Raw genomic sequence first — 19,950 nt, 5'->3', positions numbered from 1 at the left:
TAGTACTTAAAACAGTTAATTGATGTTGGTAAGAATTCAATAAATGGTAGTTATCACATCCTTGAAGGGATAATTCCTTCAATTCATTTCATTCTTTCTATCTACTTCTGTCAAAAATACCAGGTTCTTAGGCGGAGGCCACTCTACCTATTGCATTCCTTCCTTCCCTCCCTCCTTCCTCCCCTATCTCCATCTCTCCACCTCCCCCTTACTATAGAAGAGGTCCTCATGGAAATTTTCCTCCTCTGCAGGCCTTGGCCCTTGATGGCACTGGTAACATTCAATCTACTATCCTTTCACTAATGGTTTGTTGGCTTACCAAATTACAATTGCTCCTGCATAAAATACTTCTTTGTCTTTTCTTATGTTCTCGAACACTGAACCACTTGACAGCTGCCTGAGCAGATGCTGCAATGTGGTTCAGCCCGAATCTCTAATAGGGCTGTGCCTGTTACCGTATGGTTCTTTGTGGCTCTCACCTGGAGTCTTCTCTTCACCCCTCCAACTCCTCCTTCATCTTTATCTTAGACCTTTTGCAGTTGACCCCCCCGAGGCCTAGGAGCTTTCTCTGGCCCTACAAATTGTGATTCTGTCTCCTTTGAATTTAAAGCAGGGATACCTGGTGGTCTACTACTAAGTTTTATCTGGTCCTTCTTTCCCAGGTCAAATCTGATTTCTGATCAGAGACTCAAAACTCTCCTGCCAAACTGAATGACTGATTTGGAAGCCTTAGGTCAGCCCCACACTTCTGTATTGAATATTTTTTTTCTCTGTGGCCTCTAGTTGAAGCACATTTACACAATATTTTTCTTTTCCTTTGAGGATTGCAAAATTCATCAAATTTCTGCAAGACCAGTTTGTACTCTGGCTGCTCCTCTTGACTGAGCGAGAAACTGTTGTAAACATCTAAAGCCTCAGGCCCAGCAATTCGGGAATAAAGCTCCTTTCTGTCTATCTTCTGTCAATGATAGCAGATTTGGAACAAAACAGTGCTTCAATCTTTTCCTGTCTCATTCACAGTTTAGGGGGGGCTTTTGCTTGTTCCATCCCCCAGGATCCCAATCAAGTCCCTCTTTCCTCCTCATGGCATAAGACAGACCCTGGAGCAAGCACTGGCACTGCTGCTTTCTAGCTTGGTGACCCTGGACATGTCGTTTCTCCTCCTCTATGCCTCAGTTTCCTCATTTGTGCAATGGGAAAGGTATTACTTACTTACCTTGCAAGCTTGGCTGTCAGGATTAAACAAGATGATGTAAAGTGCATAGTAAGTAGATGTTTAATCAATGGTGTTATTTTTATTGCCACTGGGGCATTTAGAGATTTCATTCTCCTCCCCCTTCCTATCTCATCTGTGGTCTCTATACTAATTCCAGTCTTCAGTGGCAGATCTATTTCATTTTTTTTTCTTTTGTGGTATTGGAGATTGAATGCAGGGGTGCTTTAGCACTGAGTTAATTCCCCAGCCCTTTTTACTTTTTGGTTTGAGATAGGGTCTCACTAATTTGCTAAGGTTGGCCTCAAACTTGTGATCCTCCTGCTTCAGCCTCCTGAGTTTCAGGGATTACAGGTGTGCACCACTGTGCCCAGCTTATTTCATGAGTTTTTACCAGTCTCCACAGCCTGATGGTTAGATTCTTATGGACAGAAACTGTGTCTTGTACTTCCCTGCCACATTGCTGAGCTTAGAAAAGGCGATCTATAAATACTTGTTGAACTGAATAAATGGAACTTTATCATCCAAAGCATTATGCTCTTCTTTGATTGTTCTGTGCAAAGGGAATATTTATTAGGACCCAGATCCTATTAAACAATCAACTGCAGCCTCTAAGGCTCCAAGCTACCTCAATGGTTTGGGTCAATTAGTCTTAAACACAGTTAATGGTCAGCAAGCATTTACTTACTCTTCATGAATTCTTCAGGAACACAGTGTACTTGAACGCTCTGCTCTCTGGGCAGACAGATGGTGTGGGGGGATAGAGCTAGGGCTAGAGGGACACTACAAGGGACACCTACCTGGCCTCACAGAACGAACCACCACAGGCCTCTCACTGCCGGCCACGAAGCCAAAGCCATATATAGGGTCTCGGTGAATGGTCACTTGTCGCAGCGTCTCTGCTGGCTGTTGCTCACATTCCATATCATTTGCGCTCTCTTCCTGCATCACATGACTGGGGGAAGGGGAAGATGGGAGCAAAACAAGATGCAAAGGGAACTAAACCTCAGAACCAGTTGTGTGGGACATTGGTTAGGGTTCTGGCCACAGCACCTGAGAGGTCACAGTTTAACTTCCTAAATCTTCTGGAACCAACAGAGGTGATGACAGCCTCATATTTCAGATTGGAGAAAGAGGAATCTGGGAAGGAGAAGTCACTTGACCTCAGGCTTGGAGCCAGAAGAAGAAACGGGTGCCATGGAGTCTGAAATTAAGAGTCAGACCATTCCTATAAGGCACTGGGACTCCAGAAAAACCCTAAGTGCAAATGTGCGGTTCTGAAGTCAACCAGCATCACCCATGTTACGTGGCTATTAACTCCCTGAGGGGAACCAAAACCTTGAGGGAATGGGCCACATAAACTGACAGATAAGTGGTAAAGGAATGTGAAGTCATTCCACAATGCGGGGAATCTTCACGAAATCCTTGAGTAATTTGAAACTTTAATATTTCTTAGGTGGTATCTAAAAAGGAACTATTACGGTGGCATATATAAACAAGTATGCTCATGTTTAGGACCACTACTTTAGACAATGGTACATCATGCCAACTTACTTCATTGAATGGGACAGCTGGAAAATGGCTCCTGTGGGCTAGAAGGGGAAATGTATCCCTGGGCTGCTGACAGACCTGAAACTCAGAGGAACTGGCAGAAGAGAAAGCGGTACCCTAACACCTGGGAGAGATTACAGATTGTTCTCCAGATGCCCACAACTTAAAAGTTACTGAAGCTTAGGAATTACACAAGAGCTTTATAAAGCTTCTACATGGGCCAGGGTGAGACATACTGCAGGCAAAGATAGGCCTGAATGTAGTGTTCAGATGAAAAGCCCTGAGGGTGAGGGTGCTGGGGCACTGTGAGAGCACTGGGCACTTGGCCGGACATGAAAAGGGAACAATGGCCCAAGGGAAGGGTAGGGCAGGTGGAGGTGGAATAAAGGGGCCTACCATATGGGCTTAGATTCCCTTGCATGAGTATGTATATTCTCTAAATTTAAGGTCCCAGGCAGGGCCCTTCAAAACAAGATATGGAGGGCCAGGAGTTGATTAATCAAACTAGTATAAAGTTGTTAAAAAAGTAGGAGTTTTTGACACTATTAGAGTGAGGTAACTGTCGAATAGCTAAGAATACCAAATTCATCAGTGGCAAATGGTTTCAAGCAGTTAGGTTGTTTATCAGGACACAAATCAAGTAATTATAGTGGAGCCTTAGGACTATTTGTGGGGGAAGTGGAGAAGACTTAGAGTAACTGTATGAAAAAGAAATTCATAGTCCAGCAAAGAAGCCTGGAGTTGTCTCCATCATACCAGAACTTGGGAAGGAAAACAGACTGGCTGATTTGCATCAAGCCACATCCATTTGGGCTGCACCCAAGCTGGCTTGGAGATTGTCTCTCACCCCTTAGGGGAGGACGGTGGGGGATGCTGGGATGAGGTCAAGTCTCCAGAAAGTGAATTCAGAAGCTGTCTCTCTCCCTCCCACCCTGACGAGACAAATGATCACTTTATAACTGAAACCACTCAGAAGTTGAAACATGGCTGGTCAGTGTCCTGGATAGGCACCCTCCTGGGACAGGGACTTTGCAAAGGTGGCTTCAGGCTGGCGCCTCTCTTATTTCTGCTCCTGGTAGCAGGCAGGAGCTCGGCCTTGAAGGAAGCCAGAGAACATCATTCCTGCAGCTGCCATCTTGCCTCAGTTCTGGGGCCGCTTCCCAAATGAGACTTTTGCCTCCTGCCAGATAACCTCATCAGTGCTAAAGGGCCTCTTCCTGAGATGACACCAGCTCATTTCTGATGTGGGCACCAGGTGGGGCAGGCTGGTGGATGAGTGCCTGTGAGGCTGCACATCCCCTGGCGTAGAAGCAGGAACACTGGCAAGGAAGATGCCGGCATGCTGAGGAAGCACTGAGTACATTGTCCTGTACTCAGTCCCCGCCACACAGCTTTGCCCCTTTTTCTGAAGCTGGGAATATTTCAGTCTCCAGTGACCCTTGAGGTAGCACCAGCACTAATAAAAATGGGTCCTCCTAAAGCCAGAGCAACTGATGATCCATGAGCTTTTTGTGACATGAATATTTTACTTTGGTTTTTGACTCATGTCAGTTAATCAACAAGTATTTATTGAGTGCCTACTCAGCCCAGAGCCCTATGGGACACAGGAGAAGTCACAGATCTCTGTCTACAAAGAGCTTCCAGGCCAGGCACAGTGGTGCATGCCTGTAATCCCAGTGGCTCAGGAGGCTGAGGCAGGAGGAACACAAGTTCAAAGCCAGCCTCAGCAACTTACCAAGGCCCTAAGCAAATAAGTGAGATTCTGTCTCTAAATAAAAAATAAAAAGGGCTGGGGATGTGGCTCAGTGATTGAGTGCCCCTGGGTTTAATCCCTGGTACCAACAAACTAAAATAAAAAATACAAAAAGAGCTTCCATTTCAGCTGGAGGAGAAGAATAGTGTCCAACACACAAGAGATTGAAAGCACTGAGACTAGCAGACAAACTGTATAACTGTCAACTTGGGTGTTCAGAGGAGGGGTAGAAAAGCTGGAGCAGACTCCATGGAGGAAGTGGGGATTGTGCTGGCTGGCCAGGAAAGGGCAGAGTTGAAGAGAAAGACAAGAACCCAAGCATTGTCCAAGGGTATGCCCCATCTTCCCATAGGGGGCCCAGTATTTCTCCCGCCATGACAGGCACATCCCTAGGTGTGACTAGAGCCTATTTAATCCCTGCTTAAGGTTTCCCCTATTGGGCTGGACTCATCATCCTTAACTGGATCCTCCCTCACTCCCTCAATTCTGCAAGCAGCCCTTTCCTCACACTATCTTCCTGGGCATCTAGGGTGGGCGGGTGGGGGGTGGGAAATGCCTCCATTCACAGACCAGGAGACCATTTTACAATTCAAATGGAGGCTGTCCCTTCCCTCCTGGGGTTTGCATCTTTCAGTGTCTGCAGCTCAGTCCCTCTGAAATTTGCTAAATGCCTGGAGATTTGGGAGACACTGAAGGCAAGCAGTGATGGATGACAGGAGCTCAGCTGTCCCTGAGTCACATGACTTCCCTCCTGGGGGAAACAGGCAATTTGACTTTGAAAGATGTTTAGCTACTGGTCCCCTCAAAAAGGGCGACCCTGGACAAAATTGGGAAGCAGCCAAACTTGTGCTCTTCCCTCTTGCTTTATTTCTGGGACCTGTTATTTTCTTCTCTTCTTTTGCACCAAAGCATGCAATACTTTCATTCTGTCTCCTTCCTACCCAAGGTCTCTAAAGGTTTTCCATCACCCTGTGCCAGGCTTGTCCTCTCCATTCAGTGACCCACGTAAGGGTCGAGCCTTTCTCTTCTGCCTAACGATAACAACACTTTAGATCCATGTGGTTCTTTGCATTTTTACACCCATTACCTCATTTGAGAAAAGGTACTTTCACATCCATTATCTCCTCACAGCCTCTCACTGTCCTGCCAAATAGACTAGGTGACTCCTCCTCCTCCACCCCACCCTCCAAGGTAGATGAAGAAACAAAAGCTGAGCGCATTAGCAGTCAAGCTGGAACCAAATCTCTTGGACACAGAACACAAGCCCAGTACCCTCTGCATCTTCTCAGGGTCCTAAAACCCTCTCAGTATCCAGAGTCTCCACTGCTGGGCTGCTCCAATCCTACAGCCATCAGCACTCCATGTTCTGGCCCAGCTTGGATGCTCAGCCCACATCATAATTAACCTGTCTCTGATCCCATTCACTCTGCATTGTTGGGAAAATGAAATGAGATCATGGCTACAGAAGCACTTAGGGAGGTTAAGCATATCACATCAATGTAGAGGTGGCAATATTACTGGTAGCATTATTCAGGGTGGCCAGAGGAGCAGAGAAGGGGAGTCAAAGATAAACCTCACCCATCTCACACTGTCCTGGCCCTTCCTCCACCAACCACTTACTTCTAAGAGACAGTCCCACAATACACTCCATCCCCTTGTTTCCCAGGCAGCCCTTTCCCTGACCCAACTCTCAGTCAACCTGACTCCATCTGGATGCCCTGATGCTTCTGTGGACTAAACTGAACCCCACCCCATCACTGTCCAAAGAGAACTGGTAGCTGGAGCTCATACTAACTACTCTTGCTAGGTAGGATGCAACAAAAGGACAGATGAACTGAGAAGATGACAAAATGGTTCTAGGCTAATGCTCTTCCTCCTTGCACTTCTGGACAGGAAGATAGAAATGTAACAGTTACATTTCAAGCCATCACTTTTATTTCTCCATCCCTCCTTGCCTTTGGCTCCCTTTTCTTTACATTTGGTTGACTCCTTGGGGAGTCTTGTCACTTCCCTTGCAACTGGCAGGACTTGGAGCCACGTGGGGCCAATTAGCCCTCTGATTCCAGTACTGGAACCTGACTCTCCTGGAAGCTCCAGAGATCCAGCATGGCAGATTAGCAGCTGGGTCCTCATGAGATAACCACATTCTCCCAGTGGCAGCAATGAGAGCTCCATTCCTGGGGCTCTGAAGTAACTGCTCTGTGTGTCCTCTTTGTAAAGAGCTTGTGACCAAGCTCTTCTTCCTGTAAAGGAGCCCTCACCTGTTTCTTCAGTTAGCTGCTCCTTACTATATAGCAATGCTACTCACACTTTAATGGGTACATGAATTTCCTGTGTTGTTGCTAAAACAGGTCTGGAGCAAGGTCTGATATTCTGGAAAAATCCATGGTGGTGGCCATACTGTTGGTCCACAGACCACGCTCTGAGAAGCAAGGATCTAGAATGTTATTCTCAGACAATGGCAAAGCCGCAGTCAGGGAAGTTGATATGCTTTTATTCCATTGGGTTATATCATCGAAGGCCCCAGTTAAAGCACAAACGTTATCTTTTAAGGACACATAAATTCATGCAAACAAAGAACTAGCTGGCTGAATCAGATTCACCCCAGGAGAGAATATGGAGGGCTTTGAAAATAATATAGGGAAGGTTGCATTAGGGAAAAGGAAAGATCTGGAAGATGGGGCACTGTTAAGCCCTGCTGCAGAATTTGGTTAAAGAACACCCTGAGGACTAGAGGCACCTAGGAATAAAGTGAGGAAGGTGCTGAAAGAGAGGACAGTGCAGAAAACAATAGCATCAACTACCATTTACTGAATACTTACTATACTCTTGGTGCTAGCCACATATGACCTCACATCATCCTCAGAGAACCCTCCTGAGTGAAGTGGTATATTTGGTCATTGTATAGATAAGAAAACTGAGAATTTGAGAAGAGAGATTAGGTAACTTGCTAAAATATAGACATCTATATAAACTGAGTGTAACTACAATGTGAACTACAATGCCTAATTCTAGAGTCAACTGTTGTATACAATTTTTGCCAAGAACATATGGACCAAACAGTTTTCCAGAAGGCAATGGGGTTGGCTCAGTGGCAGTATTCAGTAGATTACTTCTCCCCACATGAACTAAGGGCTGCTCCAGTGCTATCTGTAAGAGAAGACTCCCTTGAAGCTGGCACAGCAACAAGTGACATATCAGGGATCCTAGCCATAAAGGAACTTCTTATGTGCCTATAAGCACACTCTCTAGTATGGGAGACTCATCCCATCAGGCCTCACATTCCTATTAACTTCAGTCACCAACAAAAAGAACTCTCCTTGTCTCTGGGCATTCCTCAGAGTGCAGACTCTCATCCTCATCCTCTAACACCCTGCAGTGGATGGCTGAAACCACGGATAGTACCAAACTCTATAAACTGTGGATAGTACCAAACTCAATTTATCTGATGTTTTTTCCTGTACATACATACCTATCATAAAGTTAAATTAAAAAATTAGGCATAGTAAGAGGTTAACAACAATAACAAAAGAGAACAAGTATATCAATATACTATAATAAAGTTATTTCAAACTTATGAATTGTTTATTTCTAAAATTTTCCATTTAATATTTCCATTTTAATATTTTCGTTGTTGAATACAGGTAACTGAAATTGCAGAAATTGAAATCATGGATAGAGAAGATTACTGTAGTGGTCTATTCATACTCTAATCCCACCCTTCTCTTCCCTTTTCAACCTTTCCATCGTGTCCTCTGGAACGCTCAGTCAATAACAAACTGTCCTATAGTCTTAATTTATTCTCTGAAAGTGCCTATCACTTTCTTTCCCAACTGAGACCTGGTTATTTCTCGACGATACTATTTCCCCACCAGCCCTATTAAGTGTAGGCTGGCTTTTTAAAATTTTGTTTTTGTTTTTCTCTCTCAAATGTGAAATCCTTCAGGACCTGCAGGGGAGGTAGGTGTCTTCGTGCTTGCTAATGTTGCCTGCAGGCCATTATTCTTCCTTCCATCTGCAAAAAATCCTCTTCCTTTGAGGAACCTGCCTGCTACTCATCTCTACCATTCCTTCTTCCTCCTCATTGTTACCTACAGACTACCTAGGTAGACCCCATAGTTACATAGTTCCTAGTGACATCTGTTCTTCCCTCTGACTCTATCTCTCGTTTTTATATTTTTATTTATTTACTCATTTTGGTACCAGGGATTGAACCCAAGGGTGCTTAATCATTGAGTTACATCCCTGGCCCTTTTTAAAAACTATTTTTTTCAAGACAGGTTCTCACTGAGTTGCTGAGGGCCTCGCCAAGTTGCTGAGACTGGCTTTGAACTCATGATCCTCCTGCCTCAGTCTCCCTAGCTGTTGGGATTACAGGCATGTGCCACCGCACCCAGCCTCTCTTTAAAAAATCGTCGAATATACATAACATAAAATTTACCATTTTAATTATTTCAAGTATACAGTCCAGTGGTATTAATTACACTCACACTTAGGCAACCATCATAACCATCCACCTCTGGAACATTATCATCTTCCCAAACAGAAACTTTGTCCCCATGGAACACTAACCCTCCATTCTCTTTACTCACAGCTCCAAGTAACCAATTTCTGTCTCTATGAATGTGACTACTGAAGGAACTACATATAAGAGGAATTATTGTCCTTTTGAGTTTGGCTTATTTCAGTTAGTGTAATGTCCTCAGGGTTCATCTGTGTTGTAGCATGTATCAGAACCTCCTTCCTTTTAAGACTCAATAATAATTCATGTATGTGCCACATTTTATTCCTCTGTCCCTGGACACTTCAGTCGTTTCCACCTTTTGGCTATTGTGAATAATTCTGCTGTGAACATGGCTATACAAATATCTGTTGGAGTCCCTGCTTTCACTTCTTTTGAAAGCGAAATTCCACCTAGAAGTGGAATTGCCAGATCTTATGGTAATTATATGTGTTTAATTTTTTGAAAAATGGCCATACTGTTTTCCACAGCAGCTGTACCATTGAAATTCCCACCAGCAATGCACAAAGATTCCAATTTCTCCACATTCTGGCCAACACTTATCATTTTCTCTATTTTGTTTTGTTTTGTTTCCACAATAGCCATCTGAAGAGTTGTGCCCACTCCAACTCTTGATATCATTATTGGTGAGTTCAACATCCACATGGTGATGAGGAAGGATCTAACAACTGCTTCTTCCACTTAACTCACTCCATTATCAGCCACCTGGACTTTGGGCCATATACTACCTCTCAAATTTCCATTGCCAACATCTCACTTTCTACTATACCATCTATCCTGCCAGTTTCCCTCCACAAGGGTTCCCACTGCAAGAAATCACCCGAATACATTATGATCACCTATTCACTTCCCACCTGGTATCCCCTTTTCCTAGAAATTGCTTCATCCATTCTTTGGTCAATTCTTCAATCTTCATGTCTCAGCTTCAAATATCACCTTTTCAGGGAGACTTCTATAAGTACTGTTCCCTAGTTATTCACTTTCTTTCTCTTTTTTTGGTACCAGGGATTGAACCCAGAGGGGCTTAACCACTGAGCCACATCCCCAGCCCTTTTTGTTTTTGAGACAGGGTCCCTCTAAGTTGCTTAGGGCTTCCATAAGTGGCTGAGATTGGTTGCAACTAGCCATCCTCCTACCTCAGTCTTCCGAGTTGCTTGGATTACAGGCATGTGCCACCACACCAAGCTAGTTATTCACTTTCTTAACTCTGTGTTATGGTTTGGATATGAGATGTTCCCTAAAAGTTCATATGTGAGACAATGCAGGAGGGTTCAGAGGAGAAATAAATGGGTTTAAGAGTGATTTAGTCCCCTGATAGGGATTAACTGAGTTGTAACTGAAGTGGTAGGGTGTGGATGGAGGAGGTGAGAATTGGGTGTGGCTTTGGGGAATATATATTTGTATCTAGCAAGTGAAGTCTCTCACTCTCTCTCTCTTTCTCTCTCTCTCTCTCTCTCTCTCTCTCTCTCTGCTTTCTGATCATGATGTGAGCTGCTTCCCTCTGCCACACTCTCCCACCATGATGTTCGACCTCACCTCAAGTCCTAAGGAATGGGAGTTGGCCTCCTATGGACTGGGACCCTGGGACTGTGAGCCCCCAAATTGACTTTTCCTCCTCTGCAGTTGTTCTGGTTGGGTCTTTTGGTCACAGCAGTGAGAAAGCTGACTAAAACACTCTCCTTCAAGCTCGTTCTTCTCTTTACTTCCCTTCATGTTCATATTGGAGATTCCAGTCTATCTAGCAATAGACCATTCTCTTGCAATCATCTTTGACTCCCTTATTTCCTCTCCCTGTGTTATACTTGCCTTGTAAAACCTCAGTCCTTCATGAACTCAGTTATTTGTATTCTCCATGCCTGCCTCAGAGTGGGCTGAAGGTACTTGGAGGGAAACCAAATACTTATGTATCTGTTTTTCACTTTTAAATTCATGATCTCAAACCTGGTATGGATTCTCAAGCTTTCTGGTCACCATCTTCTCTCCCTCTAAAGTGCATATTTAATAGCTCCCCTTCTCTCCTCAATTTTCCTCACCTCCCCATTTGAGAGTCCAAGAAGTCTCAGCTTCTGGGCATGGTTGCTCATGCCTGTAATCCCAGAGTTTGGGAGGCTGAGGCAGGGACTCGTGAGTTCGAAGCCAACCTCAGCAGAAGTGAGGTGCTAAGCAACTCAGTGAGACCCTGTATCTAAATAAAATACAAAATAGGGCTGGGGATGTGGCTCAGCATTCGAGTGCCCCTGAGTTCAATCCACAGTACCCCCCACAAAAAACCAGACACCTCATCTCATATATTACTCACAAAACAAGTCATCTGATGAGAACACCTTCATCCTACCACCATCAAATCTATGCATTGCCCTGTCTATAACTGTACTTTGTTTTATTTTTCCCCCCCCTATTAAAATGGAGGAGGTGTCTCTTCTTCCATCTATGACAAATCTCCTCATGTATGTTTGGGTAACATTCTCCTTTTTTCTCAGGGATTTGGTTCTTTGGGCAGCTACTCTATTCCCTAAGTCATCCATCTCTCCACGTCTTCAGAATGGTGCTGGCATGTTGATGTAAATCATCCATTCCTAAGAAAACAAATGAAATCCACCTCTCTCTACTCCACATCCCCCTTAAAAGTTACTGCCCCCCATTTTCCTTTTCACATTCACGGAAAAACCCTCAAGAGTGTTCTACACATAATGTCTCTACTTCATCCCTTTATTCCTCCTTGATGCACTATCATCTGGCTTCCACATCTATCATGCTAGGTGTTCTGTTGTTAAGGTTCCCTCTGGGCTCCAAGGTCATCCCTTGGTCCCCATCATACCCAACTTCTCACCAGCTGTAGACACAGCAGACCACTCCCTCCTTTTGGACACATTCTCCTCTCTTGGTTTTTGTACGGTCTCCTCACTGTCTCCCTACTTCTCTGGCTACTATCCCTTCATCTTTCCCTATTTAAGCACTGGATATTGGAGGTTTTCAAACTCAGTCCAGGGTCTTCTCTTCTTACTCTACTCTTTCTTTTCCAAGGTGATCTCATCTAGTCCCCTGGACTTAAATACAATCTACAAGGGCTGGGGATATAGCTCAGTGGTAGGACACTTGCCTAGCGTGTGCAAGACCTTGGGTTCCATCCCCGTACTGCCAAAAGAAAAAAAAAAGAGTATTATTAAATACAATCTACATGTAGACATCTTGCAAATTTGCATTCTAACCACACCATTTCTGGAGTTCCCAAACACATAGACTTTGACAACTCTACCTTTATATCTCACAGGAATCTCAAATTTAACATGGTCAAAATTGAATTCTTGGTGACTACCAGCTCAAGCCTAGGCCTTTCTTGTAATTCTTCATTTCAGTGGGTGGCACCATCATCTCTTCAATGACACAAACCAGGAACCTGAGAGTCTCTCCCTTTTCCTGCATTCCCCATGTCCAATCTCTCAGTGACAGCTGTGACTTCAAAACACATGCAAAATCTGACTAGCTCTCTCCATCTCCATGGCTGTCACCGATGTAAGCCACCATCATCCTTCCTGTAGATTGCTGAAGCAGCCTACTTACTGGTCTCCCTGTATTACTTCTGTCCCTTCTAAATCTGGTCTCTATAGCAATTGCAAAAGTAAAGGTCAGAGCCTGTCACTCCCCTACTTAAAACCCCTTATCCATCCCCCACTGCAAGTGAATAATTACCAAAGTCCTATTCCATGTCTCATAGGCCCTGTGTAATCTCCTCCTGCCCTCCTTGCCACCCCCTTCCCCAATACTATTTTTATCCTAGCTGACTCTAGTCTGGCCCCTCTGGCCTCCTTTGAGTTTCTTGACACACCCAAGCTCTTTGCCACTTCAAGGCCAGCCCATTTGGTATCCCTGTTTTTCCTGGAAACCTTTTTGCTCATTTTTTATGTGACTGATTTTTTATCCTTTAGCTTTCTGCTTAAATGTCACCTCCTTACAGAGGCCTTTCCTGGAAACTCTGTCTGGTTATTCTCTATTATTACAACCTCTTCATTTCCTTCATGAGACTCATCATAATTTGTAACTATGTATTTAGTGTTTATTTTGGTTGTAAATCCCATAAGACTGGGAGTCTATGTATCTTTTGTTCAACAGTATAACCCCACTACTTACTGGCACCTGACACACAGTAGATGCTCATTAAGTATTTTCTACGTGGACCAAAACATAGGTGGATAGGAATGATTTTGAGGCATCCAGAATTGATTTGGTTGCTCCATGCAAGTCAGTATCAAATGCCTAACTATTGTGTCTTAATGCACGAAAGGCATGTTTCCAGATGAGGAGTCTGGCCCGTAGGAGAAACCCCTAAACATCTCTGGCCAAAGACAAAAGTAGGGAGATAATGGAGTCAAAGGAATTGTCCAAGGCTATAATCTAAGAAGAAATGGGAGACAGCTTCATCCCTTTTAGGGGTTTGAGGGTGGGAAATCAAACAGCTACAGAGAAGGAACTTTTTAAAGGTAGAAAACTACCCTTTCAGTATTAATAGCAAGAAGTGGTAGGATGGGTAGGGTGGTATTGGATAGTCCTTCTCACTCCTGAGTCTCTAAGTAGATGAATTGGTTACTTTCTGGGGCTGCCTCCCTCTTTACCTTACAGGTTTTTATGGCCCTGCAAATTCATCATTTAACTGAACCTAGAGCAGCATCTTTTGGAAAATCTGCTGGTGCCTGGATTACTTTTTCTGGTTGTCTATACAATAGCTTTTCCCCAGTGGGCTGGAATGGAAGCACCTGTCACCTGTCCTAGCAGGTCATAAGGGAGACCAAGGTGATCTGTCCTTTCACAAATACCTGGGAGCCTGGAGTCACCTAGCAAAAGAGCAACTCCATAATGCCTGTGAGAGGAAGCTGGGGGGACCCTGTCTAAGAGCAGCTCCCCTTTCTCCTCCTTCTCCTACCCTCAGGGGCTACACAGTCAATAGATTCCGACATGTTGTCTAATAGGCCCAGACACGCTCCTAACCCCCCCCCCGCTGTGGCTGCCAGCAGGGTGACAGATGTGAGGGCTGTGCCAGATGTGAAGCTGATGCCATATGGCACTCTGGGTCATAAGGTCTGAAGCTGCTGCTGTTGAGCTGTGGTGGAGTTAGTAGGGAGATCCTTGCATTTTAGCCCCCACTCACCTGTCACTGGCTGAGGCACTGAGGGGGAACTGGAGCCATGAAATATTCATGGGAGCTTGAAGGAGTTGTCATGTCACTCTGAAGAGCCCTGGGCACCCCAGCCCCCACCATCCATGTACCACACCAAGTATTTCTGAAGGAGGCAGAAACAGAGTGACTGAGCCAGAGGGGGAAAGATGAGGAACGAAAGGAAAGACAAGCAAGAGGGAAAGACAGCTAAGCAGGAAAGGGGGGCAGCCAGAGCCAAGAGGGAAAGGCCAGGAGAGGCAGTGAAAACAAGACATAAGAGGAGAGAAGAGACAACAGGGCCTCGGAGGCAGTGAAGGACAAAGGACAGGTTTGGGGAAGGCAAACACTATAGAGATACTGTGCTGCCAACTCTGGGTGCCTTAGCTTTTGGGGGACCCTTTCCAGTTCCTTACTTGCTCTCTGAATGCTCTCAAGCTGTCCCCAGCACTGCCCTGAGGGTTTCCGCTGCTGCTCAAGGGCCAAGTGGAAATAAGTTTTCTGGTAGAGAACTTTGGGTAATGAAGCTCTTCTGGGGGGCGACTGTTTATGCCATACTGATAGTATGACCGCCCCCTACCCATTTCACAGATGGGGATGTAATGATCAAGAAGCAAATTGAAACAGCATGTGGGAGAGACCCAGGACACCTTCTTGACTTAGGCCAATTTCCCAGTCACTGGAGACTGAATTTTTATTGTGAAAGAGAAGGAGACCAAGAGGAGCCAAATAGGAAGGGGGAGAATTTCAGCAGGTGGGAAGGAATTGCCATGATGGGAAAAGTGGGATTGGCAGGGAAAGGAGCAGCAGGCCTGAATTCTTTCCCTCAGTGCACCAGCTCTCTGAGGCCAGGCTGGGCCACAGAGCTCTGGCACGGAATGCCAAGCCAGGAGAGGGTCCCTGGCCACCTAGCTGTCTCTTCTGTTGGATCCCAGCCTTTAGTCTGCCAAGGGATGAACTGTAAACAAAGCTTGGAGGGCGGACAGGGGAGCAGGTGTAGGCAGGAGCTTCTGGGAACTTCCCAACAAGTAGCTGCCTCCAGCAGCCAAAGACCCAGGGCTCAAATAGCACCCCTCTGGGGGCCACTTGGCAGGCACTGGCTGCACAAGGCTGTGGGCAAAGCCTCCTGAAGCCAAATGAGGGCCTATTCAGCTGGCTGGCAGTGCCATCTCTCTCCTCTCTGTGAGGCTGCTCGGCATCAACAGCCTGGATATCCTCATCCCCTGACTCTGGTCAACTCCTAGAAAATCTCAGAGTTGGAAGGGACCTTGGAAGTGATTTACTTACCTCTTGTAAACCTTCTGTAGATTTCCAGAAGCAGCAGGGGGAGGGTTTCTAGACAAGGACTACAGCTGGGTACTACAGCTTGGGCCAGTCGAAAGGGAGGGCATCGAGAACAGACTCAGAGACCAAAGGGAACAGAGAGTATGTGGCAGGAAGCAGAAAGATGACAGCTTGAGTGGGAAAGAGATTAGCTGGGAAGCAAGATCCTGTAGCTGACCCAGCATATACAGTGAGTAGGCCTTTCCCTTGCTTCATCTCTCATGTTGAGCTCTGCAGGGGCACAAGGTCCTCCTCATCAGTGCCCCCAAGGCGGGGTGTGAGGAGAGAGGCCAGTCTAGTCAGAGTTAGACAGAGAAACGCACACCTGTCCCAAAGCTTTACTTAGATGCCTGAGATGATGCAGGTGCTATTCAAAGTCCAAGCCCTATGCTCAGCAGGTGCCAAGCTGAACTCCTATGAGGGAGCAACTCCCAGCAACTTCCTGTGTACTCGCTCTAACCTGTGCAATCATTAAATTCCAGGGGAAGAACAGGAATTGAGGCAAAAAGCCCCCAGAAAAAGGAGACTATGTGAACAGAGGTCTGGTAAAGTCTTGTGACCCCTCTGTAGGTGTCCAGAGATGCCAACTGTAGCCTCAGGATGAGACACCTTTGATTCTGCCTAATTGCATCTTCCTCCTGAGAGGGAGAAAGGAATGATAAAGTCTTTCCTAAACTGGGGTCACAAAAGGGGGAGTGAGGTTGGCAAACCCTCTACCTAAGAGTCAGAGCCAAGGGCAAGAGCACCTGCTGAGTTAATAGCTCAGAGGGCACGAGTTAGCACTCAAACACCCTGTACCTCTCCCATGTTGTGTGTTTGTTTCCTGGAAGTGAGCAGCAAAGAAATTATAAGCCTCAAAGGCCCCATGGGCTTGACTCTGGGTGCAACAAGAATACACAAGTGTTGGGGATTATGGGAGGAGATTAAGTCCCACTCTACAACCAGGCTCAGGACAAACTGAATCCTGAGTAGTTCTGAGAACCCACAGGATCCCTACACATGTTTAATGATAGTTCCCAGACTAAGGTAGAAAAGCAGGCCCAGGTCTTTTAGAAAGATTCAAAAATAGTAAGGAAAAATGTTTTTTTGGGGGGAGGGGAACCCTGTTTCCCAAGAACATTTTATTAACCAGGAAAGACTTTCCCCAAGCATTCAGGTTTTGACATTCAAATGTATTTCTTCCAGTGATAAAAATCCACAGAGCTGGGGCTCTCTGTTATAGAATAATGCAAGCTCTACTCCTACTCTCCTTCTTATAAAGGGAATTAATGCTAACAGAGTCCCTTGCTGTGAGTCAGGGGCTACCTCCACCAGCTTTCAGATGTAATAACTCACACCTTCATTTATGGGACAAAAATTGACTGAGCACCTACATGTGCCCAGGCTCTGCCTTCAGGAAGTTTGTAGTCTAAGGTGGGGGAAGGTATGTAAATAAATAGAAAATCAAGTGTCACCTGACTCCACAGGGGGAGCACAGTGGAAGGTAGCCTCCACCTCACGGTGACTGACAGCAGAGTTCCTTTACCCCAGGCGGTGAAGGTGAGAAGGACATTCCAGGAAATGAATGTCAGATGTGACAGCAAACGAACAGTTAGGAAGATTTGGTAAGGAGGAAAATCTCTAGGTATTTGTCTGCAATTAAAAGAAGAAATCAGAATAAATTCAGGCAAAACTTTAATTTGAGCACTGTTCCCCATTGATTCCTTTCATGTGGCCTTATAAAATGATGCAGTGAACTCTGAAGAGGCCACAGAGACAATGAGAGACTCAGCTCAGCACCGGGGTCAACAGCCTTATGTCTTATGCACCATCACACAGTTGCACGTGGAAGGCCCCCTCTTGTGGGAGGAGCAGGAAGGGAAGACCACCGGCATCTGCACTGGGATCCAGCCTTAGTAATGGAAGCCAAAGTCATGAAACTCACACATCCTGCTATGCCCACAATAGAGAGGGTCCATGTGAGGCTCTCTATGGACAGGCCATATGGGGATGGTGGGAGGTTACAAATTATCCAACTGCAGGGCCAGATGTGACCCATAGGGGCAGCCCCACAGGACTTACCACATTCAGGTTTCAGCTCACAGGGACCATGCCGTGGGGATGGGAAGGACACAGCAAAAATATTACTCATGCATAGACTGCAGTTTCTACTACTGAAATCCTGGCTGAGAAACAAGCCCCTTCTCTCCCTAAGCGGGGGAAGATGGCTTTACCAGCATGCAAATTTAGCTCTAAAAACTTTTCAGAAAATAACTCCTAACAGAGGTACTGAGATAGAGCCATAATATCGGATTAACAACTCCAAGCCAGCAGACCAGACACTTGTCTAATTAATAAAACTTATAAAGCAGAACAACTTATTGATGTTATAGGCACGGCACTTAGTACGATAACAAAATCCAAATCCATGCAGAACACTCTATCTTCTCTAGGAAGTCCTTTCTCTGCCAACCTTCCTTGGTGTGAAAGGGGGCTAGGGAATGGAGAGGAATAGTGCAGAGCTATGGGTAAGTACCTGGGGAGAGGGGGCTGTAGGGAAGCCAAACCTTTGCCTCACACACAAATCTGCAAAAGGGAAGTTCCAAACTGGGCTTTGGAATTACTGGATCTGGGCTGGAATCCCAATTCTGTGGCAAGTTATTTCAACTCTTAAGCCTCAGTTCCCTTATCTATACAATTGGACTCATGACAGCATCTACTTCAAAATACCTACAGGAATGTTAAATAGACCAATTGTACTGGTGCAAAGTAAGTGTTCCATAGCCACTATTAGTATTATTGGGCACCTTCTAATAGCCCACTTGGTTTGACTTTCTCCACAGGAGGTAGTGCAGGTAAATTGAAAACTGATTAAAATCTCTTAGGGCATGGGTCCTGATTTCAGAGCTATAGAATAAAAAAGCTTTGCCATACAGAAATCAAGTTCTGTTTTACTACTTTATTAAAGCCAACATTTCGTATTTCCAGAATTTATGGGAGGGTTCCAAAATCAGACAGGACTGAAATCCTAGCTCTGCCCTTCACTAGCTGTAGAATTTGGGGCTTGGGATCTTTTCTGCCTCAATTTTCTAATCTGTAAAATGGGAATAACAGTATCTACCTCACCGGGTTGTTGTGAAGATTAAATAAAATAATGCATATAAGCACTTAAAGGCATGTCTGCACACAGAAAACACCAAGCAAATGTGGGCTATGGTTCTTATTATTGTACACGAATTCTTATTACTATTAGGTAAAGAGTTTGCACACATGAGTGGCTCTGGATGGAAGAACAGCTGGGAGATTGGGGCATTCTCAGAGAAAGGACTGACTTAAGATAAACTCGCCTTTGTGATCTCAGGCCTAGGCCCCTCTCCCCAGAATTTAATACAGCCAAGAAAAGAAAGAGGCAGGTAAGCTTTTGCACATTATTAATTCAACACCTAGTAGGGTGGTCATGCTTCTGAGCCCCGTGGGGCTTTGAGAACGCTGGGGCATCACCTGTCCCCTTCCCTGCCCCCACAGCCGAAGGTCCCAGGAGGGCAGGCCAGCCAGGGTGCCTGGGAAAGAAGAGGCGCTGGAGGAGGGCAGCTAGAAGTCCCTGGCATTTCCCATGCACGGCTCCCCTCAGGGGACCAGACCTTGCAGGTTGGCGGGGAGGGTGGGTTCGGAGCAACTGGAAGGGCTGCTCCCCAGCTTCTCGCTCTCTTCACCTCTTTTTTCCCTCCTCCCCCCACTTCCCCCACCCCAGTAGGAAAACTTCCCGCTTGCGCGGCTACTTTTCCACCTCTGTCCAAAACCTCAGCCCTGCGCATCTTGCCTTGCAATTTCCTCTTCTGCAGCACCGCGAAGGGACCCTTGGGCTGCCTGGCGACCACAACGAATCCTGGGGGGGTGGGGGGGGTGGTCTTTGAGGAGGATGGAGAAGGATGTGGGCTCCCAACGCAACTCCATCCATCCTCTGCAGTGATGAGCAGGTGAGCACCCAGGAGGGGGCCCACACCAGAACTGCCCCCAAGTCACTTTGGGGGACCGGCGAGGACCCTAACACTTGACTGCAGATCACCCAACCCCACCGACCCCCGCTTTCTGGTCCTTTCCCAGGCGAACCCCAACCTGGCTGTTCCGAACGCGGCACTTACTGTCCAGGCTCTCTCGGGGCCGGGGCTGGGTGACTGCCCAGCCAGGGAACCCTCTTATCGTCTCCCTCTCACGCTGCCCTTAGCTGTGCCCAGCACTGACAGCAGCGGCAGCGAGCAGCGTCTGTAAGAAGAGAAAGATCACGCCTGCCTTAGAAACCCAGCCCCTGCTGTGACCAGAATTATAAAGTAGGAGACGACTGGCTCTGCCCCAGAGCCTTGGCTGAGGTGGCGAACTAGGAAGGGAACTGATAAACACCGCGTCTGCCGTCTCTCACCCTCCCGCAATCTGGCTGCCGGGGCAGTGGGCGCCCCCTGGAG

At 46.1% G+C, this 19,950-nt stretch overlaps 1 protein-coding gene across 5 annotated transcripts in view; it reads right to left on the bottom strand.

The window, feature by feature from the left end:
* The window catches only part of Frmpd3 (FERM and PDZ domain containing 3), a 142,247-nt gene that overhangs the window by 69,965 nt on the left and 52,332 nt on the right, over positions 1–19,950 (bottom strand). For 4 of the 5 annotated variants that reach the window (XM_047535962.1, XM_047535958.1, XM_047535963.1 and 1 more), the window contains exon 2: positions 2,014–2,168. The exons of the other annotated variant lie outside the window; for it this stretch is intronic. Coding sequence is in view for 1 of the 4 variants with exons in the window: in XM_047535961.1 (XP_047391917.1) it covers positions 2,014–2,161 (148 nt within the window). In the remaining 3 variants the exon portion in view is untranslated. The remainder of the gene's footprint in view (positions 1–2,013; positions 2,169–19,950) is intronic. 5 annotated transcript variants of the gene reach the window in all.

The sequence above is a fragment of the Sciurus carolinensis genome, chromosome X (assembly GCF_902686445.1).
Source record: "Sciurus carolinensis chromosome X, mSciCar1.2, whole genome shotgun sequence".
Lineage (NCBI taxonomy): Eukaryota > Metazoa > Chordata > Mammalia > Rodentia > Sciuridae > Sciurus > Sciurus carolinensis.
This window is presented reverse-complemented; position numbering and strand designations above follow the sequence as displayed.